A 24,902-nucleotide genomic window follows, 5' to 3' on the forward strand; every position below is an offset into this window, starting at 1 on the left:
GCACCCTTGGTACAGATGGGTAACTGAAAACGCACTTTAATTGTATTTAAGACACAAATCCTCACCATATCCATTTAAGAAAGCAGTAAATAATACAGAAATGACTCCTGGAGTATTAAGTAGGCTATAAACTGGTATAAAATGCAGAAATAGTGTTTGGGTTCGGGTGTGGTTTGAATTACCATCGGCTTGTTTGTAAAAGTTGACGAATGCATAGTTAAGTGAAACGCCGTTATTCCATTTCCTGCAGACCCGGACAGAGTGAACGTGGCCTGCAGAGCTGAACTCCTCCACCAGCATGGACTCTGTCACTTCTGGGTGCAGATCACCTACATACAGTGCTGAAAGACTGTAATTCATTTTACCTAAAAATATAAACAACACTCAGTGGTGAAGAAAATCAAAAACAGACAAATATCAGTATAAGTGCAATACAATCACTTTTCTACTCTGAAATGTGGAAGGATAATAAACATAAAGGCCTAAAGGATCTACTATATTCTACTACCACTAATTACACTACTTACCAGCTACCTAATGTTCAATAGTAAAAATGTGATATAAAAAATGTAATAGTAAAATGTTTAATAGAGCGGACTGTACGACCCCTGGAACGGTGAGTTTCCAAACTTTATGGGTTTTATTCTCTTTGAAACAGAGTTTATCGTTTATTTTTGTTATTATTATTATTATTATTATTATTATTATTATTATTATTGAGAAACAAATCACCCATAATAGCCCCAAGGAAAGGTGATCATCGGTACAGGAGTGAAGAGGAGAAAAGTAATCTGCTCCTAATTTTTTTTGTCTAATCTTCCCTGATATTAGCATAAAGAGCATGGGCTTGCAGGAAATAATGGATAAATGTGACTAAATAAATTAAGTATGAAAGACTGATAATATGTCCAGAAATGGACATTTAGACTAATGGTGTAGGACACATCATTTTTAGCCTCATGCCAGCCGGGTTTGCAAGTGCTGCTTCTGTGTTAGCTAGTTTGTTAGAAATATCAAATATTCGACTAAAAGTTAACCAAAAGACAAATAAAAGTCTAATTTTATTTATTAAAATACATATAACCATTAGCTCGGTAAGAATGAAATATTTAGACAAAGAATGAAAACTATCGAAGCTAAAATTATCTAGCCGGCTAGTTACCCATGCTAATGTCGCTAAATAATTACTTTTTACTTTTCGAGTCCTATACTATGGATAGCTAGTCTACTATATTTCACTACTACTATTTAGACTACTTACCAGGCACGTGTATGAATGTTACCCTCTTATGGTTACGGGGGTATAGGGTTTTGGCGCACAGGAGCCTGTGGTCCCAGCTGTTACACACATCACCATGTTTAGAAAATACCACAGTTTCGCTACTAGGAACTCCAACTGTGGATATGTAAACCTATGTTGAGGTTTTCTGTCTCTTTTTGATCTCCTTGAATGAGAGTCAAGTAGTGTTTCTGAACAAGTCTCAAGAACTCTCTCTGCTGGGACACAGGTTTGTATCATACTGTCCTGGACTTTATTATTTTCTTCAAGAACAACTTCTACCATGTCATGGTAAATAAAGTCATTATTAACCTCACATGGACCCATATCAGTCTCATTAACTTGTTCGAACAAAGTGGCCTTCACTGCAGTAGACTCCTGAACCTCAGACCTGTCCATCTCTGTAGGTAAGAAGTAACGAAATAAACAGGGCCAATAGCCGAACTCAGACTCTGAATCAGAAGAACAAACATCATGGGAATCAACAGAAGTTTGTGTCCTATTAGACTTTTTTCTTTTCTGCCTCGAGCGCTTACTTTGAGTTCTGCAATTTCTTTCTGGAAGTTCTTCCCCTTCGTTCCCTATTCTAATCTGATACCTTAAAGGCAGAATATGATTATGATGTAAAACTTTCTTTTGACCTTCGCCACCTTCTGGAACCAACTGATACACTGGCAAGTTTGGTAACTGCTTCTCTATTACATAAGTAACAGAACTCCAACGGTCAGCAAGCTTTTGCTTTCCTTTCAAACCAAGGTTCCTGATAAGAACCCTATCACCAGGATTTAAATCAAATTGACGGACCTTTTCATCATATCTCCTTTTGTTATTTTGGTTCACTCGGGCAGCAGATGCAGCCGCTAACTCATAAGCAGTTTTCAGCCACTTTTTCAAGTTTTCAACATATTTGCAATGCAGTACTTCAGAGCCTTCTCCATTCGACACCCCAAAAGTAACATCCACAGGCAATTTGGTCTCCCTACCAAACATGATAAAATATGGAGAATAACCTGTTGACTCATTTCGAGTAGAATTGTATGCATGTACAAGCTGTGGAATATACTGACTCCATTTAGATTTCTGACTGGGATTTAAGGTACCCAACATATTAAACAGAGTTCAATTAAATAGTTCTGGTTTGGGATCTCCCTGTGGATGGTATGGAGATGTTCGAGATTTCTTTACACCCAACACATTCAGCATCTCTTTGATCAATCTACATTCGAAATCTCTGCCTTGATCTGAATGAATTCTGTTCGGTAATCCGTAATGGACAAAGAACTTCTCATTCAAAGTCATTGCTACAGTCAAAGCTTTTTGGTCTTTGGGAGAGTATGCTTGGGCATAGCGGGTAAAATGATCGGTAACCACAAGTACATTGCACATGTTATGGCTGTCCGGTTCAATCGCCAAAAAGTCAATACACACCAAGTCTAAAGGACCCGAGCTTTGCAAATGAGACATGAGAGCAGTCTTTTTTTGGCAAGGTCTTCCTCACGGTACAACGTCTACAAGTCTTACAGTAGCTTTTCACTTCAGCTTTCATACGTGGCCAGAAAAATCAGTCTCTAATGAGAGCATAGGTCTTGTTAAACCCTACATGTCCACTCTCATCATGAAGAGATGTCAATACTGAGTTTCGAAAAGGAGCAGGGAGTACAAGTTGCCGTCTTACCCTATTGTCTAACAATTTAGTCACTCTGCACAGCAACCCGTTTTCCACTACTAGATTTCCCCACTCTTTCTCCCAAAGCTTCAAGTCTGGGTGGTCAAAATCTATACAACTGAGAAGCTGCTTCTGACTAATAGCTAGTCTCACTTTCTTTAGACAAGAATCAAATTCTTGAGCCTCTCTCAAGTCCTTAGAGTCCAAATTCCCTGGCTCAATTTGGGAAAAGGACACAACATTACCTAATGCTCCTGACACATTGTCTTCAGAAGATACAGAAGCCCATGTTCTCCACTCATAAGGATTTTCCAGTTTCTCACAAGTTATTACAGACTGACACATGACACGAACTCCAGGGGCTGAAATCTCCTCCCACTCATCATCAGGCATGGCACTAGAATGAAGACGTCTGGATAAAGAATCTGCATCCACATTTGTCTTGCCAGGCCTATACCTCAGGCTAAAAGTGTACGTAGACAAAGCAGACAAACATCCGTGTCCTGTAGCATCCAATTTCGCAGAGGACAAGATATAGGTCAAAGGGTTGTTGTCTGTTCTCACCTCAAAAATTCTCCTCAGAGGGTGAAAGACTACGACTAATAAAAGCAACTGGCCGCAGGCCCTCTGGATGTTGTTGGTATAAGACACCTCCCACCCCATCTCGGCTAGCGTCTACATGAAGTACATAAGGCAACTGTGGATCGGCAAAAACCAAGACAGGAGCTTTTGTCAGGCAAGTTTTAGCTCATTAAATGCTTTCTCACACTTATCATCCCATCTCACCCCAAAAGAATCCCTCGGCTTAAAACATGCCACAGCAGATGTACTTGCTTTTGTCTCTTTCTGCCTTGATAGTGGTGGATAACCCTTTAGCAGTTGATTCAAAGGATGGCATTAACTTGAATAACCCTTCACAAAACGTCTGTAAAACCCACAGAAGCCTAAGAAAGATCTTAATTCTGTTACAGTCCTGGGTCTTGGCCAGGTGACCACTGCCTCTAGCTTTGCCGGATCAGTTGCAATGCCTTCCTGAGACACTTTGTGACCCACATAGGTAACAGATGGTCTACAGAACTGACATTTGTCAAGGGACAGCTTCAAGCCTTCATCTTTTAACCTGTCAAGAACCTTAACTGGGCTACCATAATATGTAAACAACTTATATGTGTGTGTTTGTATTTTTGACAAAATAAGGTTTATGCGTGGTTTTTGAAAAAGCAAAAAAAAAAACCTCACTGAAATAAGGCCACAAAACCTATAGTAAACATGTTTCCCCAAGACCTTTTGAGAACAGATCTTCTAATGTAGGTTTTTTTTTTTTAATCATGTGAAAATCATCCTGCCTGTTTATTCCCATTAAACAATACATAGATTAAAAATTTAATAGACACTTTTTACTTTGAAAGGCCATATGCGAAGAGGCATCGACATGCTGTGACTGACAGCTTCGTAGACAATGGGTCGCGTAATGACCTGTCGATTACATATTGAGCTGTGGATCACTGAGCCAGGATCACAGTGAGAAGTACAGTACTAGAAGAAAAAATGTTTCCTTTGTGGTTTATTTAAAATACACATTAGCAAGGACAGCATTAAAAAGGGAATTGTGTAACAATAAAACAATACAGTACAGTATGTATAAAAAATAAAGAGTGCAACAAAAACAATAACACACTATATTACAGTAGAATTCCGCAAATCCTAGCCTGTAGGGCTACAATACTATGCATTAAATAAATAGATATATAAAAACAAGAGTGCAACAATAACAATACACTACAATACTATGCATTAAATAAATAAAAAATAAATAAATAAAAAATAATAAAAACTGAAAAACTTCCCATGGGCTCACCACCTGCAGGAGGGACCGTAAGGGACGGTGCTGTGAGGATTGGGCAGCAGTCGAAGGCTGGGGCCTGCTTAGACTGCTGCCTCCACGACCCGAATTATGTATAAGCGGGAGAAAATGAATAAGTGAATGAAAAAAAAAAAAAAAAAAAAAAGACTGCAACAAAAACAATAACACAACACTTTGCAAAATCCCTGTGCCACTCTTGAAAGCAGTTCCTGTTCAACTGAAGACACAGGTGAACATCGCATGCCAGGCATTTCCGTGGTGTTTTGTGGTGCTTACCATGCAATGTTTTGCAACGTACACAGCTCTTGAGGCCAGCAGTGGCAACATTTCTGACATCAGAGGACAGTTTAGCTCCTGGAACTGGTACATGATCAGAGTTGGTCCGTTTTGGCACTACTTTCTGTGTAACGCTACAAAGCTCGGCAATAAGTTGTTCTATAAATTCTTTATGGGACACATCACAATACAGTTCTTTATGCACAATGAAACTGTTGGTGGCAGCGATGTCCAAGAAGTGTAGAAAAATCTTTCGGTACCACTTCATTGTTTTGTGCTGTGCTGTGTAGTATTGAAACAGTTGATCAGACAGGTCAACGCCCCCCATGTGCTGGTTGTATGCAGTTACAAGTGCAGTGCATGGAAATGTCTTTGTTTCCCATTTACCTTGTAATTTCACCCTCCTCTGCACAGTGTCTCCGGTATATGCAGAATGAATAGTGGAACACAATGAGACCTCTCGTGTGTCCATCCACTTCACAAATACAAGAGGCCCATCCCGAATCCACCTGATGGATCCCCTAGGAGAGTTTTTAGTTATCTGCATTTCGAGGGCAATCTTTCCTGTTCTCTCTGTACGTCCCACATGCACCAAACTGCATGGATAGCAAGTCTTTTAACAGCTTTGGACTTGTGTAAAAATTGTCCATGTACACATGGTACCCAGAGCCTAAAACTTTACCATCCAAAAGAGAGATCACAGCATCATATGATAGTCCATGGCATGTGGGAAAGTTGTTCTTTCCCATGTATACAGAAAAGTCCATGGTGTATCCATTTGAGGAATCAGCAAGAACAAACAACTTGAAACCCCACTTAGTTGGCTTGGCTTTCATGTACTGTGTCATCCCAGTGTTAGCTTTGCATGCTACCATCCTCTCATCCATGGCTAAATGTCTTCTAGGATGATAGATTGCTTTGCATGTCTTACGGATTGTGTCCATAAGCGGTTTCACTCTGAACAGACGGTCATGTTCAGATGTGCCCCTCTTTCTGTCGTTTTCTTTGTCTGCATCTGGGTGACTCATGTGTACATTCTACGAAATTGTCCTGTATCTGTCCCTTGACATTATTGTTGCTGGAAAGGGAACTGTAAAAATACTGCTCTGTCTCCAGTAGTCTATGATGGAGGGCAACTTTACCATTGCCATGTAAAATAAGAGCCCAATGTAGCGGTACATCTCACTCACGGTAAAAACATTTTAAATAGACTCAATGGAGAATGAGAGTCAGAAAACCTCAATTAAGGTCCAGGTTCACGTGCGGGCAGGAATCGCAGAGTCTGAGGAACTGTGTCATTATCGGTCTGATCCTTCCATGACATGGTGGACTGTGTGTGTGCTGCCTTTGCCTTTTTTGGAGCAGGTGCTTGATCACATCTGTTTATGAAACACACACACACAGACACATTAACATCACTAATTGTGTTGTTGGTAAAGTTGTTTGCATAGGTCATTCAATGCAATAATGATTCAAACTAAATATAATTTAAGAATATATAATATATGTACTTACTCAGGATGATTCTCGGTCGAACTCAAAATGGAGCGACGCCTGCATGGCCTGGTGCAAGTTTCCAGTGAAGGCAGGGGTGATGCAGCCACACTCCTAAAAATAATCAAACAATGTATTTTTGATGAATACACTTGAACTATATATATTTGTTAGCATGCATTGTACATATAGCATTTACACCTCAGCATTCCGGAACATCTCTGCTAGCTAACACTACATAACAGCCTTTCAGGATGATCAGTGACACTAACCAAAACTGAACTGAGGGTAAAATATAACTTTATATAACGTCAACAATATTTTTAGGGCATACAATTACAAACAGTTAATGTTACAAATGAGCAGATATTGGCGTATTTTAGTTGTAACATTAAAAGGCAATGCTGACAAAAGCGAGGCAGAGATGTCTACAAACAATATGAGTTTTATATGATCAGAATGTAAGACTTAATAACTTACTCATCATAGTAACTTGCTGGAAAGTCCTCGAATTGGTCGATTCGCTCTTCAAAATGCAAACACTCTTTATCGGAATCGCAATCTTCTTCAGATGAAAAGGTAAATTCTTCATCACTGTCCAAAACCATCTGAAGAGCTTCCTCACCGGTGTAGCGTGTCATCGTTCAAACGCAGCTGAATGTGTAATAATCTCAGTGGAATCGCATTGTTTTATGCCACTGTCCGGGGGGCATGTGACTCAACGTGTGAACTGTTTTACCTGTGCATAGCCGGGGGGGGGGTTCGTGTCAGTCGCAGCTCATTATCTGGTGGAAAATCTGTGCCTCTATATGGTTTCACATGATTTATATTCATTAGAAACATGTTTTTTTTATTTCACCGACTTATTCTAAAACTACACACTTTAAGCTGTCTAAAGATACATTTTTTTATTTCCGTGTGTCAGCTATTGGCCGAGTTTCAGCTTTTTAATGACGTGTTTCTAAACGAAGATCACGCAGACAAAGGTGACAAATGGCGCACCCTATTTTATTCATTTAAAAAAAATACAACGTTTTGTTTATATAGTGAGCATACACAAATGAAAGTAGACCCTTTACAGATTTAAATGATGTATTACTTTGACATGTTTGATTAAATATGACCGAGCAGTTTAAGCTCTTTTTGCTGGCATCTAAAAAAAAAGCACGTTTGGGCGCCGGCAGCAATTCAGACTCCAGAGGGTTAAGCAACCGTTCATTATGTTCTTCTATGGTTTTGCCAAAGATAATCAAATCATCAAGGTACACCAGTACTTCAAGAAAATTCATGTCACCAAGGGTTCTTTTCATGACCCTCTGAAATGTAGCGGGCGCTCCAGAAATTCCTTGCGGCATTCTTTCGAATTCGAAAAACCCTAACGGACAAATAAAAGCTGTTTTCTCCTTGTCTTCTTTATTCATAGGAATCTGGTAATAGCCACTTCTTAAGTCCAGCACAGAAAACCATTTGCTACCGAACAAACAGTGTAAAGCATCTTCAATCCTCGGGACTGTATACTGATCAGGTATCGTTCTCCGATTCAGAGTACGATAATCTACACACATCCTTACACTTCCTGATTTCTTTCGTACCACCACAGTTGGCGAAGCATACGGACTTTTTGATATGGAGATAATACCACTCTTCTGAAGTTCAAGCAAATGCGTTTGTACATCTTCCAAATGTTTAGGAACTAGTCGACGTGATTGTTCCCGAAATTGAGTGGAATCCGATACTCTGATCTCATGAACAGTACTCCGGGAACATCCCACATCCCATTCATGAGAAGAAAAAACATCATGCCTCTCCATAAGCTTTTCAATCAAACGTTGTTTATCTCCCTTTGGTATTGGAGAATCACCAAAATCAAAAGAATCGGGATACAAATGCATATTTGGTACAGAAACATTGCACTTAGAAGTCAGTTGAGGTACAACCTCCGCTGGAAAGATGTGAGCAATAGGAGTGCCACTCTTCAAACGTACTTCCTTACTGAACATTTTCCTCACCGTCACCGTAACCACACGGTTTGACACAACAGAAGCAGGCTGTAGTTCGGGCATCACTAACAATTCCTCAGGAGCCATTGTATCAGTTGCCCGATCAATCAAGACATGCCTCTCCAACTCGCTAGAAAACTTTTGCTTCCCATGGACTTGACAAATGTTCCCAGGCTTCAAGATAATTGGTTTACGCTGAATAAACCACACCACACCAGGTTTATCTGGACAAGACGTCAGTCCAAGAGAATCCTGAATGGTCTCATAAGCCGCTCTAACCACTGGATGAACAGTCAATACATTCATGAAATTCTCTCCTGCCTTCTCCTGGCAAGCGTAGAACAACTGTCGGACTAAAGAGGTATTTGTCCCCACCAATATAGCTATTGGTTGCTTTGTCTTTGGATCAGGGCAAACTAAAGCAAGTGTATCAATTATTTGAGGCACTCCAACCACAGCTTCTGAAAATTCCAGCCGAATGGGTAAATAACCGTCATAAGGATACTTAAACCCCTTCTATTTGTACAGGAACTTCAGATGTTGGACCCACTAATCCAGCAGGAATGAAATTGGAGCGAATTTCAAAAGGAGCCCGATGCCGCTCTTTCACAGAGCCCCTCTGGAGTTTCCCATCAAGCGACTCTGCTTAATAAGCTTCTGGTTAACCTTCCTCAGGTTTTCCTCCCCTTTACATTCTCTTTTTGTATGTCCATCTTCACCACACCTGTAACAGAAAACACCTGCCTTAAAATGTGTCACTAGATCTTTCTTTGGAACAGCATCCATGACTTGGCATGGCCTCAGAGCACACTGCTAAAAGATTTTTTTGTGAAGATGACTCTGAAACAGAAGTTGATCCAAATACTTTGATCAATTTACTCACTAGAGCTGACAATTCTTTCACATCACGTTTTAAAGTATCTACCTCCTTTTCCGAGGTTGGTACTTGATGAACAGTAGTAGTGGCCACCCCGACTTTGGGTCCATCTCTGGAACTAATCCAGTTTTCTTCTTCCCTTACTTCTCTAAGCAGATCTGTCTGTAGTAAGAGCTCCTTTAATGATCTGCTCCATCCGTTTTTTGTTTAAGTCTCCCACCTTAACACAACCCTTTAGAAAAATACGGTGAAGAACCTTATCAAGTCTATACATAAACGTGGAAAGCTTCTCACCTGGCTTTTGTTAAGTGCTACCAAACTTCACCATAAGGTCTGACTCACTCTCTGTACTGCCATATGCAGTGTCAAGAGCCCTAAGATAGTCAGCAACAGTTGAATTCTGACTGCTCACCTTCAAAAATTTAACTATGTCAGCAGCGGGCCCTTTCAAACTTTCCATAATGCGCTGTCTCTTGACAGTCTCAGCACATTGCCACTCACCAATCATCTGAGCTGCCTGTTCTGCCCAGGATTCATAATCCTCTTCCCCAGGTGGAACAGGCTGCACACCTGAAAACACTCTCAGTTTTCTATACGTCAGACTATAACGTGACCGGTGTGTACACTTATCAACCAGACGGTCAATGGCGTTCACTAAGTTCAGGTCTACATTAACATTGGGAGAGGTTTCTGCTTTAAAAAATGATTTCACATCACTCAAGGACTTCCCTTCCTGTTGAATCAAAAACATAAACTTTTCCTTAAAAGAAGTTTCTTGAACAAGCGGATCTACAGTTTCAGTGACATGAACGCTCCAAGGCCCCACTACTCCAAGAATGCCCACTTCTGGAGGTAAAATTTTAGGGTCAACATTTGTGCTAGATTCGATCAACAAGAACAAGTTTATACCTGTCGTATCTCCTCGTCATCCCCGAATTCGGGTATGTCCAAACACTTTTACAGTGTTTAACACCTCCATAATGGTTTTGTCTGTCACATCTAAGGGAACGCCACTAAGTATGATACAGTTAGCAGGACTAACCTGAACCTGATGGCTCCACTCAACTGCCTGAGGAAGATCCATAATGCAACAGATTTCCACCAACTTTAGAATAGACACACTACAATGAAAGTCTGAATGGTGCTGGGGGGTATAGGGTTTTGGTGCACAGGAGCCTGTGGTCCCAGCTGTTAGATTTAGAATTATGCTGGCCTTTCACCTATAGTTTCTTTTTCCAAAGTACAATGAAAAACGTTAGAAATGTCTATGCCGGTGCCTCCAAAATGTAATGGTTACAGTTGATCAGTATGTTCTCAATAAATCCCAAAACATTTATCCTGGATTATCATCAAAAATAAGATATTTATTATTCTAAACCAATCTGCAGTTAAAGAAATGTTAAATTAGACTCAGACAGGGATTTATATATCTCAGCAATAGAAACAGAAATAAATCAGCCTGTTCAGTTCCTTTGGACGAGTCCAAGGCAGACGTGGCAGTAAACTGAAATAGACAGTCAATGACTCTTAAAACCAATAACCGATTAGTCAGTTCAAAAGGAAACAATATTTAGAAACACAAATAAAGAAATACCTGGGTATGTAATTAGTTGAAGCCCCTTAGCGTTGGTGCACATTTAGTAAAGCATCCATTCAGCAACAAAAACAGGTGCTTTTAGATTTAGTTTTAAATTTCCAAGTTACTCATGAAACCAAATGATTCTCATTCAGTAAAACAGGGATTTCTCCGGCTGTATTCCTCCCTGCAGCAGGGTCATCCGTGAAGGAAAAAAAGTCCGCAAGATAACACCTGGCTGAAGTCCGTCTGGTTCCGCTTGTCGGACGCGTCCCGAACTTTCCCGATCTGCTGTTAGGCGACGATCACTTTGGTCGTCGGATTTCATAACAAAACAAAACGGTATTTGTTATCCCCGAGCTGAACGAACTTAATCCAATTGTCTAGATATTTCTAGTTCCTGGAAAAACATCCTGCACCGCATTTTTTCCCGCGTTTCCCCAAAATCCAGTCCACCTCCGAAACCTGATTGGACAAACAGTCTGTCCCTCATACGGGAAGAGAATCCTCATTTTCTATTTTTCATGCCACATCAAGACAATATATTCATACAGTATAACAATAATACAATTTTTAATTAAATGGGTTTGAAAATAAAATGCACAAAATGAAATACATTGTCCTAAATCCCTAGTATGTTACATGAAGAAATGTTTAATATAAGAGAAGTTTATAACTTTTGTTAGTCGCTGCTAATTGCTGCTGCTGCTGCTGCTCCTTGCTGCTGTTTGTTTGTTTGGTGGTTGTCAAGGTAATACCTAGATATTTTCTGATGACATCATAGGATCAATTCTGTACGTATCACTCTGGTCACCTGACCAGCTGGACACAAGTCCTGTGTGTACACAAAACATGTCAATGAATCCCATTTAAAATGTTTTCAGTGATTAAATGCTAAATAAAGCATTTTGAGCATTTAAATAAAGCATTTTGGCAGACTGTATAAAATCGCTGTGGCAGACTGATAAAATGCTTCCAGATTGTGTTGTGGATTACAACAGTTTAGCAGAAAGTATTTAGCAATGTCAAGTCAAGTCAAGTTTATTTCTATAGCGCTTTTCACAACAGACATTGTCTCAAAGCAGCTTTACAGAAATCAACAGTCAAGATGAATGGTGTGCATTTATCCCTGATGAGCAAGCTGTGGCGACTGTGGCAAGGAAAAAACTCCCTTAGATGTAATAAGGAAAAAACCTTGAGAAAAACCAGACTCAAAAGTGGGAACCCATCCTCATTTGGGTGAAATCAAGAGTTGAACCATAAATCTTTCAACAATACAGAACACTAGAGAGTGAGAACTAACATGAGCACTGGAGTGTGTGATTATAAGTAATGTTCTTTCTACATTATTATACAGTCTTTATGGTTATAAAACTAGGAGCTACTGAGCAACTCATAAAATAGCTCAACATTTGTGCTCATCACAGATTCAACACCAGCTTCTCCATGCCAGAGCCTTTAAACACTCCAGGAGGTCCAATGTCAAAACTTCACACATGTAGTGGGATCCAAATGGCACTGGTACGTCCTTAGATGCTTCGGGATGTTTGCGAGTTCGGCATCTACTTCTTTAAAGGTCCATAATCTTTATGAGGTGGGACGTGACTGGAGCTGGCCAAACCACAGGATGCCTCGGGATGGGGAGGGAAAGAGAAGCAGTGGAGAGAAATTAGCGTAGCTGCTGTTCATGAACAGCACAAGTTGATAATGTGCATGTGAATCAGATGTTCTGGAGCACAAGGTTATGATGTGAGACGTATGTTATGTCTAGGCTTTGCTAAAAAGATACGTTTTTAATCTGCACTTAAACTGGGAGAGTGTGTCTGAGCCCCGAACACTGTCTGGAAGACTATTCCAAAGTTTAGGAGCTAAATGTGAGAATGATCTACCGCCTTTAGTGGACTTTGCTATTCTAGGAACTACTAGAAGTCCAGAGTTTTGAGATCTCAGGGAGCTTGACGGATTGTAGGGTGTTAAAAGACTGGAGAGATACATGGGAGCTAAGCCATTTTAGTGTATTGTAAGTAAGAAGTAGTATTTTGTAGTCGATTCGAAACTTACCAGGTAGCCAGTGTAGGAACGATAAGATTGGGGTTATATGATCATATTTTCTTGACCTTGTGAGAATTCTGGCTGCCGCATTCTGAACTAACTGAAGCTTGTTTATTAATGATGCAGGACATCCACCTAGTAATGCATTACAATAGTCTATTCTGGAGGTCATGAACGCATGGACGAGCTTCTTTGCATCAGATATAGATAACATGTTTCTTAGCTTAGAAATATTTCTAAGGTGAAAGAAGGCTGTTTTTGTAACTTGGTTGATATGATTTTTGAAAGACAAAAATCTTGAAAGACTAAAATAACTCCTAGGTCTTTTACCATTGAACTAGTAGTTATAGAACATCTGTCGAAATGCAGGTCGAAATGCTGGAGCTTCTATGTACTGGTTTTTGGGCCGATGAGCAAAATCTCTGTCTTATCAGAATTTAATAGTAGAAAGTTATGGGTCATCCAGTCTCTTATTTCTTTAACACACTCAGTTATCCGAGCTAATTGAGCTGTATCGTACGGTGGCCGAGAAGTGCAAAACACATTAACAAATCCAAAAATAAATTAACAAATCCGAAAACAAATTACCAAATCCAAAAACAAATTACCAAATCCAAAAACAAATCAACAAATCCAAAAACAAATCAACAAATCCGAAAACAAATCAACAAATCCGAAAACAAATCAACAAATTCAAAAACAAAACAACAAATCCAAAAACACTAACAAATCCGAAAACAAATTAACAAATCCGAAAACACTAACAAATTCAAAAACAAAATAACAAATTCAAAAACAAATTAACAAATCCGAAAACAAATTAACAAATCCGAAAACAAATTAACAAATCTGAAAACAAATTAACAAATCCAAAACCAAATTAACAAATCCAAAAACAAATTAACAAATCAAAAAACAAATTAACAAATCGAAAAACAAATCAACAAATCGGAAAACAAATCAACAAATCGGAAAACAAATCAACAAATCAAAAAACAAATTAACAAATCAAAAAACAAATCAACAAATCCGAAAACAAATCAACAAATCCGAAAACAAAACAACAAATCCGAAAACAAAACAACAAATCCGAAAACACATTAACAAATCCGAAAACACATTAACAAATCCGAAAACAAATTAACAAATCCGAAAACAAATTAACAAATCCGAAAACAAATTAACAAATCCGAAAACAAATTAACAAATCCGAAAACAAATGAACAAATCCGAAAACAAATTAACAAATTCAAAAACACATTAACAAATCCAAAAAACACAACGACAAGCCAGACAAACCGGAAAAGGTAGGTATAGTTTGCGAATGGAAACTTACAGATCATTGGACGAGACACCTGTCATTCACCTGTATATCTTGACTGACAGGTGTCTTGTCTTATCCGGGCTTGGGACCGGCACTGTTTGTGCAACTCTAATGGCTGGGTTCGGTTCTCTGACCGGGAATCGAACCCGGGCCGCAGCGGTTAGAGCACCAAATCCTAACCACTAGACCACTAAGTGATAAACAATAACAGAGACGACTTTCTTGTTAATAATGTACTTCTGATGGGAAAATTTTATATACAAAATCGAAATACTTGAAACCAACGTTTTTTTTTTTTTTTTTGCATTTTATAATGAGTTTATTTCTTTCACAACAGACCTGAAAGTGATTAGAAAGAAAAATGCAATGAATCTTTTGTCCTTCATAGAAAAATATGATTTACAGAATAAACCATAGCCCTGTTTATTTTTACCCTTTTTTTTTTACTTTAATTTGATTATTATTATAAATTGTATTTATGTATGTGTATATATTTGTATTTTTATGCACCTGTTCTGTGTATTGTAATGTAAATTGTACATGTTATTGCCAAGTTGCTTGTATATGGGTAATTGCTTAATAAAAACATAAATAAATAAATAAATAAATAAATAAATAAATAAATAAATAAATAAAAGGGGAAAAAAAGTTGTACTTCCTGTATATTTTGAATGACAGGTGTCTCGTCCAATGATCTGTAAGTTTCCATTCGCAAACTATACCTACCTTTTCCGGTTTGTCTGACTTGTCGTTGTGTTTTTTGGATTTGTTAATGTGTTTCGTGCACCGATTCAGACAAACCGGAAAAGGTAGGTATAGTTTGTGAACGTAAACTTACAGATCATTGGACAAGACACCTGTCAGTCAAGATATACAGGTGAATGACAGGTGTCTCGTCCAATGATCTGTAAGTTTCCATTTACAAACTACCTACCTTGCCACAGTCACCATGGCTGCTCATCAGGGATAAATACATATTACTTGTACAACTCTTAAATTCTGTAAAGCTGATTTGAAACAATGTCTGTTGTTAAAAGCGCTATAGAAATAAACTTGACTTAAATTCAGAATTGATTTCAGCTTCATATTATGTTGGAACTTAAATCAGTATTTCTGTAACTTTAAAGGAGGAAACAGAATTAGAATGAACAGCTGCTGGGGGTTTTTATCGGCTCCTTTACACAATAAAGTTTTGATACTATGATGTTTGTTGCTGGTTTCAGGAAAATATACATTTACATTTTGTCTTTCATGTATGTGTCACAGTTCTTATCACAATTACTTGACAAGTTCCTCTTTAAGTTCTTATAAAATGACAAAAAAACAATGATTCAGACCACTCGGAAGTCTTTATTTTTATATTATTAATAATGCTGAATACTGAAACTGAATTTATAAAAATAAATAATACCATATATATACACACACACACACACTAAATATATTTATTGTATATGGTTATTTACCATAAAAAAAGGGTTAATTATTATTTATTTTCTTCTTCTTATTTCTCTTTTTCTTTGTACCAAAGAGCATCTTAAGAGTTTCCTGAAAGAGAAATTAAAAGGGGTTTTAGTCCACACTGTGTGTGTGTGTGTGTGTGTGTGTGTGTGTGTGTGTGTGTGTGTGTGTGTGTGTGTAAAAATGATGTTGAGTATCACATGAACAATTTGCAGCGCATAATCCAGTTTTAAAGAAAGATACTCACCAGCTTGACTCCTGCTTCTCCTGCCTTTAGGAACATATCCATTTTATCCACCTGCACACAAACACACACATACGCTTCTATCACACATGTTACATGCATATAAAGAGTGAATAGAGAAATGATATGTGTGATTATGAATACATGTAAATAAGGAATCGGTGGGTGGGGTTTTGTTATTACAACCACTTATTACAAATCATTCCTAAATATAATATTAATAACTGTGTGTGTGTGTGTGTATGTGTGTGTGTGTGTGTGTGTGTGTGTGTGCTCACTTTGGCATGCAGGACATCAGGATCTGCAATCATGTTAATGATATTAAAGTTGTTTTCACTCTGCACCAGCAACCATGAAATTTTATCTGCATCCTTTGGGTGAATTTTCTCTACCAGAGGTAACAGGTGATCATCTGCGCAGAGAGAGAGCGAGAGAGAGAGAGAGAGAGAGAGAGAGAGAGAGAGAGAGAGAGAGAGAGAGTTACAAAAGTGTACATTAGCCATTATTTTGTGTTTGTGTTGGTAAGTGTGTGTGATACTCACGAGCCATCTGGATCTGCATTTCAAAATCGGCAGACTCCAGCATATAGATGGTCAAGCGCTTTTGAGGTGGAGGAGCCATCGGTACATCCTGCACACATACAACATTATTATTATTAAAATTATACATTTAGCTTTTATTTCTTTATTTTTTTCAAAAGAAGAACAATATAACTAATAAATATAGTTATTGTTTTGTGTGTGGGTGTGTGTGTGTGTGTGTGTGTGTGTGTTTTGTGCTTTACTTACAGATGCTGGCGGCGCTTTAACTGAAGTTTGAACTTGAGATGAAGCAGGTTTTTCTTCCACAGCTGGAACTTGAGCTCGAGCTGGTTTCTCTTCCACAGCTGGAACTGGAGCTTGTTTCTCTTCCGCAGCTGGAACTTTAGCTGGAGTTGGTTTCTCCACCACATCTGGAGCTTGAGCTGGTTGCAGGTGGAACTGAGTGTGGTGGTTCCCTTCAGCCTTGCGCTCCTTACAGGACTTAAAGTGTTCGATGGAGCTGTTACACAACACAAACACTGCTCTTAGACACTGCTGTTAGTTTTTATGCCTACGCCACCAAGATTACCCCGATCATGAATAAAATATGTCCCATATGTCCAAACCCACCCTTTATATCAATAGCTTACACTTTATGGTCGTTGAAGAGTTTGCCGTCAAGTCTCTCCTTTGCCACATTCGCCGCCTCTGGAGACTCAAACTGGACGTAGGCATACCCTTTTGTTTCTGTCTTGTAAGTGACAACCTTCAGGAGAGACACGTCATGCCAACAAACAATTTATATCAAACAGAACTAATACAGGACTTTAGTATAATAGCTGCTAATTATGCTATACAGATGCTCTTCAGATCCAAACAATACGAAGCACAAACCTTGCATGACAGGACATTCCCAAAAACCGAAAAGAGGTCAAAAAGGGCCATGTTGTCAATCGTCGTCATTTCCAAGATTCTAATGAACAAGTTCCCGACGCCGCTCTTCCTCAGGGTGGAATCCCTCTGAGACCACATAACTCTAATGGGCCACCCCATTAGGAGCTTACAATTAAGAGTTGCCAATGCTCGCTCAGTGTTTTGTGGCAGTAAGCGAATGGTCCTTGTGGTTCTACCATCAGTTGTGTGTTTATGTAACAAGAACTGGGAAACTTTCTATATTTCAGCCACTGGATTATTGAGACGCACACTGTTTTATTTGAGAGGAGTCCTAGAAAATGACCTCCAGATGACCCCAGGTTATTTAAAATAAAGATGTAAATATCAGACTTTACTAAAGGGTTTATGTATCAGACAGTAGCAGGGATGCTTTTGTGGTGGAGAACTCAATAACTCTCTAGAATAGAACATGAATATGCAAATTTAGGCACAACATTAGTTGGTTTATTTAGTAGCGGGGCACAGTGTCACATGGTTCTACATCACCTCCATTCTGCATGAACGTACAGCTAGTAAACTCGCCTACAATACTGATGTCCTCTAACACTTTTTGCTTCAACTATGAAGAAAAGAACTGATTACTTGTTGATTCAGTTCATGAATTTATAAGGAATTTGTCCCACTAGATTACACTGACACTGACACTGGCAGTAAAATACATGAGAGGACTGGTTCGGCTCGGCATAAAGAGCCGTCATGGGACAAAACACTTGGCCTTGCTGTGACCATCACCATAATCAGTTTGGGGGCATCAGGAATGTCTGCAGAAAAAAAAAACTAAACGTTACCACAGACTGAAAATACACTGTTTAGATCAAATACGTCATCAAAAACAAGACACAATTGTCTTCTCTCTCTTTATGTTTCTTACTTCATTGTAGAAAACTTTTAGTAAGGAACATCTCTTTTACTCCATCACAGGTCTGCACATGCAACAACTGCACTGTAACATCATCACTTCTACAGGAGTTCTTCTACAGCTTACCGGTAAGTGTGCCATTACTGCCATCTAGCGGATAATTTACAAATACACTCTCCAATACACTCATCATGACAGGTAGGCTCACACCTGTATTGTATTGTTTAGTATTGTATTGTATTGTATGTTTAAAGAAAAACAAACAAATAAAAGACAGAAAAAAAGTGGAAAAAGAAAATTACTGTAAATTTGATTGAACAAGAAAAACACGGGACAGAACTCAATCTTTCTAGTGTGTTTAAACAAATCCAGACCTGGATGGTTGCCCAACAAGGAGAGTTCGAGACCCCCAGCATCAGCATCAGGCACAGTGAGGTCAACAGACAGCCCAAGCTACAGCCCCGGCACTTTGAGACTCACCGCAGTCGTCACCACCTCTGTATGCTGATGCACCATGTTTGTATTCAGATCTAACAGCATTTGCAAACTTCTTTTCTTTCTTGCAGTGAAGAATCACTTACACCCTGTTTGCTCTCTAATCAGACTGACGACATAAATGAGGTTGGAATGAACACAGAAGTGAAGTCGAAGTAGATTCTAAGTAAAACTCACAAGCATGCATGAGGTTGTTCATGGTAAGATGTTCAGCTGTGCATAGATCACTTTCTAAATGTGTGAGAGATCAGTGGAAAGATTTGGGGCCCTGGATAAAAGAATGTAAGGAAACAACACGCTGGAAACCGAACCTCAGACCCCACTGTAATGTAGAACACAGACACACAGTATGACATTAAATCAGTTCACATTTATTAACAACATCCCGACTTCCCAAGCCATGGCATAATGACACTAGACCAGGGGTGGGCAATTAATTTTTACAAGGGGCCACATGAGAAACCTGAATTGTGTCAGATGGCCACACCAACGATAATATTTTAGAGATGAACCGAAATGGAAATTCTTGGCCGAAACCAAAAACCAAAAATGAGGAAACCAAGGCCAAAACCGAAACACCGATAGAAAAGATTGTCAATTATTAGAACCATTGCATTTATGGCTATGAGTGTGTACTAACCTCACTAAAATCAATGCATTGCAATTCAAGGAATAAATCAATTACAAATTTTTTTATTTATTATTATAAATTATTGTTATTTATTTGTTACCATTCATAGTATTGACAGACAGGCAGCGGTCAATTATTATTATCAGCGGTCTGTTAAACGAAAATAATTGACCACCGAATATTTGGAAGCCCATTCAAGTGAATGGAACATTCTAATCTACAGCATTAAGAAGAGCAGTGTAATAAATAATATTATATTATAATCATTATTATTTCCGGGATCCACAGGGAATGTTTCAAAGATTAACCCGTCGATCCACTGGCAACCACTGATCTAAGGCAATGAATTCCATAATTTTTTGTGTTATGCCTTTTGCCTTGGCACCATCACTGGAAAACTACAGACGGAGTGCGCATGCTCGGATTGACTTTACTTTTCTGCGCCGCGTTCTTCTCATATTTAGAATGGCAATCGGGATGTTTGGATTTCAAGTGTTAAATTAAACCCGACTTGGAGAAACTCTTTGCAGATACACCCCCTCTTGAAATTTCAGCATTGCATGTTTTGCACATCGCTCTCCGCACACCGCAGACATGTTGTTTTTATCCAGATAACCGTGTGCTGCTGCGCTTTTTTATTGCATCATTACAATTGTGTTTCTGCCTTGTTGTTTCGGTGATTTAGGTATTTCGGCCGAAAATTTTCGGTGGCCGAAATTTCGGTGCATCCCTGTAATTTATGATTGGCCTCACGCGGGCCAGACAGGGACGTACAAAGGGCCAGATGTCACCCGCGGGCCGTAGTTTGCCCAGGTCTGCACTAGACTCTGTCTCCAAAAAATTATAGAGGATCCTCACATACACAAAGCTTCTGTGTCTAAACTGCAATTTGTACAACAGGTAAAATTCTTGGGGCATCTGATATCAGAACAATGTAAAACTTAGTACCAAGGAACAGCTCATGTATTTCCTAGGAATGTGGCTGCAGGAATTTTCAAAACTGGAAACGTCCCTTGGAAAATATCAGGAATATTTAGGTATTAACAGGAATTAATGGAAATAAAGTTGGAATTTACAAAATTGCAAGTTATCCTATAACAAGGAACTTAAATGTAGTTAAAAAAATAATCAACCAGATTGAATGCAGTTTCAGTTGAATTTCTACCGGCACATTCATCAGTCACATGCACACAGCACACTTGCTGCAGGGCTCCTGGGGCCGTACCCCTACATGTACTGTGTTTTCTTCATGTAAACAATGAGTCATGATTTAAAAAAGGTTAAAAACCACAGCCTTAATGGTAATAAAAGACCAATATTTAGGATCTCAGGTCTACATTCCTTATTATTAAAGTAAACAGGACCAATACAGAACAGTTCATCAGACAGGAAGTCACTTATAGTTACTTAAGTACAAAAACAAAGTACGTTTACTCAAACACTTTACATCACTGCATTTAACTTGTCCTTTGCAGTGGAAAACAAATACACACACACACACACACACACACACACACACACACACACACTTGTGACCTACACCGACTATTCAGCTGAACACTGATACACAAATGAGCACACAGTATTAAACTGTGCTTTTCAGTGGACTACTGTTACCCACACACACACACACACACACACGCTCAGCTCTGCTCGGTGTCTCTCTCTTTTTTCTCCTCGTCACCAATCACTAAAACAGAGCACACTGATTAGTCCCATCAGCCACAGATCTGCTTCTCACCGCTCGTTTCCCCCCCGGCTCCACCCCCCATTCACCAACCCCCGCTCCTGCACGCACCCGCTGCTCCATCCAGCAGTAGTGTTCAGGTGTTGTGAGGTGAATCCAGTGTTAACCCTGTCAGAATGACTGCTGAAAGCTCACCGAATTGCCAATCCATGCAGTCAATTATGAAGTACAGATGTTTAAGTGAATCAGGTTCTGCCCCACGTTAACTGTCAGCTATATTGCTTTCAGAGCTCGAAATTAACAAAGCACTAAAGCTGCAAGAAAATACCTCAACTTCAGTTTCTGTCAAATTCCTTTTCTTTAAGGAACATCAAACATCACTGAATTTACTAAAGTGGATTTTAGGAAAAAAATGAAGTGATTGAATGCTCTCTGTGATGAAAAGACATTAGACATGATTGAAATTTAAAATCTTTATTTCTTTGAATAAAACTTGTTTAAATTATAACTTAATATAAAATAAAGATGGGTGTAACATGCACACTAAAGTACATTAAATGAATTTCACCATCTTCTTCTATTACTGAATTATTGTTCATTTGTTCAAGTTGCTTCAACAGATCCTTGAAGCTGTCGACGTCAAAAGCGGATGCAGAATCCAGGATCTCTGTGCTGTTGTGGGCGTCTTTAGTATGATTCTGGGCTCCTGGCTGGTTAAAAAAAAAGCCATATTCCTCATTTAAAATAGAAAAGATGTCATCATTCAGCCAAATGAGGATTCAGCCCTGGGGGGCCTCAGTGCTCACTGTGGTGGGTTGGGAGATGCAAACTAACTGAAGTGTCCTGTCAGGAAGTCTATAGCATACAGACTTTTAATACATAGATGTAAACTATAATTAACTGATAATGCTGTACAGATCATAAATAAACATTTTATTTATCTAAAAATATCTATACATAAATAGAAATCTGATTTATTAATGTACCAAATTTTTGAGATAAATCACCATTCTGATAATTGTGACTTGGTCTGACGACAAAGGAAGTCGATTAGCGTAATGCATTTGATGACGGCTGGGGGAACGTGCTGTGTGTTGTTTTTCCTCCATGATTCCAAAGTGTTCAGAACTGCTTCAGGGTTGCTGGGTGCCAGATCACGAGTGGCATAGATGACTGAGAGCTGCAATTCCCATGGCATATCTGCACACAACATCCCATACAAAATTAGGACTTGCTGAAGCACAAAACTGAAAGTCTGAGAATAAAGATAAAGATCGATAAAAACATCATTATGTAATGCTTTAGAAATACCTTTTGAGAGTTGTTGTGTTACAAACTGATTTATGCTTTTTGCCAGAATTTGAAATGACATTGGCAGGTTCTCCTTAAGTACTAGTTGACCAAGTCGCCCTGTTTAAGAAGGACAAAGACCACGAGTGAAAAGCTGAAAAATCCAGAAAATGTCTGATGTTGCTCCGAAATAGGATTTACAGTAAACTTACCAAGTAGCCTGAAAACTGCTGCTACACAGACGTCTCGGAACGGTGTTTGCTCTGTTCTTGCTTGCATCAGCCAAGTGTTCAGTATCAGCCAAAGGTCCTTCCTATTAAATAAAAAAGAGGAGAAATTAATATGTTGAGAGTGTTTGTGGTAGTTATGGAGCAGCTATTGTGGTTTTACAATCAATTATGAGTTTATACAAGAATGGGAACTTGCAATATTTCAAAGAACCACTAAAACTTTTACCCTTAATGGAAAAAGTCAGGAATAAGAACTAGGTCCAAAAGGTAATGATGCTTTATAAATGTACTTGACACCACTGAGTAAGCCGGGGGCAGAGCACTGGGTCAGCCATGACTACAGCACCCCTTGAGAACAGAGAGTTAAGGGTCCTGCTCAAGGGCCTAAGAGTGAAAGTTGGTGATCCTGGGGCTTGAACCCCCGACTGTCAGGCTGCTGACGCGGAAGCAGATATAGTCCTATCATTGTCTTTAATTCAAACAGTACAAAACCAAAACACTCAAGCCGAGGAGAAAACCAACCAAAGATATCCGCTCGAGACGAGTAATCCACCAAGAGCGCAAATGTCCAAAGTAATATCAAACTGTGAGTAAAGCCACCGGCAATGAGTAATCCAATACGGAAATGGAGTTCGGATTTAGATCCAGCGGTGAATGCCAGCGTTCGAGCAGCCACGCGATTGTCCAGCATGACAATGCAACGACCGACAGCCTGTGACTCAAGAATGAGACTTTAATGAGCCACAGCTGTCGGTAATCAAGGAAAGCAGCGTGACTGCTATAGAGGGGGGCGTGGCAGGGTGAATCCCTGACAGCTACCGAGGAGGGCGTGGCAGGGAGATCCCTGACACCGACCTTCCAATCAGTAATCCAGAGCCTTCACCACTGAGCTACCACTTCCTTAAAAAAGACCCTCCCATGGTGAAATACTTACAGCTAAAGTTACAGAATTCTCTCTGACTGTCTGAGCACTGATCCTGAAAACTTCATTTATAAATGCAAAATAGAAATTTCCTCACAGAAACATCACAATATCAACAATTACCCAATTTGTCTCTGTGAGATCTTATTGTATTAAAGATTAGATATAAAAATGCCACCTACATATCAACTTTACATTATGTTGAAGATGTTTTCAGCATTCAGTACCGTATAATATTGGTAATGGTCCACGTCCAGCCCAGTTGTGCACACAGAAGATCCAGGCTGAAGATGTAGTTCCAGGTAGCAGGGCAGAGATCATAACCATATCAGCTGTTCTTTAGGAACCTTCAGGGTGCTGGTGATCATATTGTAGATGTTTCCCGGAGGCACCTGGCAAAAAATACATCATTATTTAATACCCAGTGCAATAAAACACTGTTTAACTGACAGCATAGTTCAACATAAATGTACAAAGAATTTGTCCCACTAGATTACACTGATACTTGGAAATTAAAAGTAGATTAAGAAGGCAGTAAAATACATGAAAAGTCCAGTTGAAAAAAGATGCTTGACAGTTCTGGCCTGCCAGTAATAAACATTGACACTGAGAGGAACACTAAAGATCAACAACTTACCTCATCCCAGCACAGATAAGTGCTGAGCGAATAAAATATCTTTTCCTTTGCTTTCAGGTTGCTCACTATGTGAATTGATCAGCATAAAGAACTTTCATGGGACAAAATACTTGGCCATGCTGTCACCATGACCATAATCACTTTGGGGGCGTTAAAAAAGTCTGCAAAACAATAGGATGTAAATACACTGTATAAAAAGAAATACATCGGATAGATAAGGTCAACACACCCTTATGAAATTGCAGGTTTTTTTAAATATAGGATGGAAATAACATAAATAATATAAATATGCAAGCCAGTGATTCAGTCAGTAACCAAAACCATGTGGGAAAACAACATACTGACAGTGAAGCATAGTGGGTTTAACATAATGCTTTGGGGCTGCTGGTCAAAAACGCTGAAAGAAAGCTGAGGAATTTCAATTTCAACATGTCAATGCCCCAAAGCACAAATTAAACAAAGACATGGCTTCAGGAAAGGATAATCAAAGTTCTGGAATGTTCCAACCAGAGCCCAGACCTCAATTCGAGCTGGACACAGGAGAGCACCTTGCAATTTAAAGG

General features: G+C 39.1%; 1 protein-coding gene across 1 annotated transcript; it reads right to left on the minus strand.

Moving 5' to 3' along the window:
• Nucleotides 1–6,328: 6,328 nt before the first annotated feature.
• Nucleotides 6,329–7,298, minus strand: LOC310731597 (uncharacterized protein; the record flags this gene model as incomplete). Its single annotated transcript, XM_083551253.1, has 3 exons — nucleotides 7,060–7,298; nucleotides 6,601–6,693; nucleotides 6,329–6,464 (listed from the first exon to the last, which is right to left on the minus strand). Exons 1-3 carry the CDS (start codon nucleotides 7,218–7,220, stop codon nucleotides 6,329–6,331), a joined length of 390 nt encoding a protein of 129 aa, XP_083407379.1. The 5' UTR covers nucleotides 7,221–7,298.
• Nucleotides 7,299–24,902: the final 17,604 nt, after the last annotated feature.

Source organism: Silurus aristotelis (genome assembly GCF_946808225.1).
Source record: "Silurus aristotelis genome assembly, chromosome: 9".
NCBI lineage: Eukaryota > Metazoa > Chordata > Actinopteri > Siluriformes > Siluridae > Silurus > Silurus aristotelis.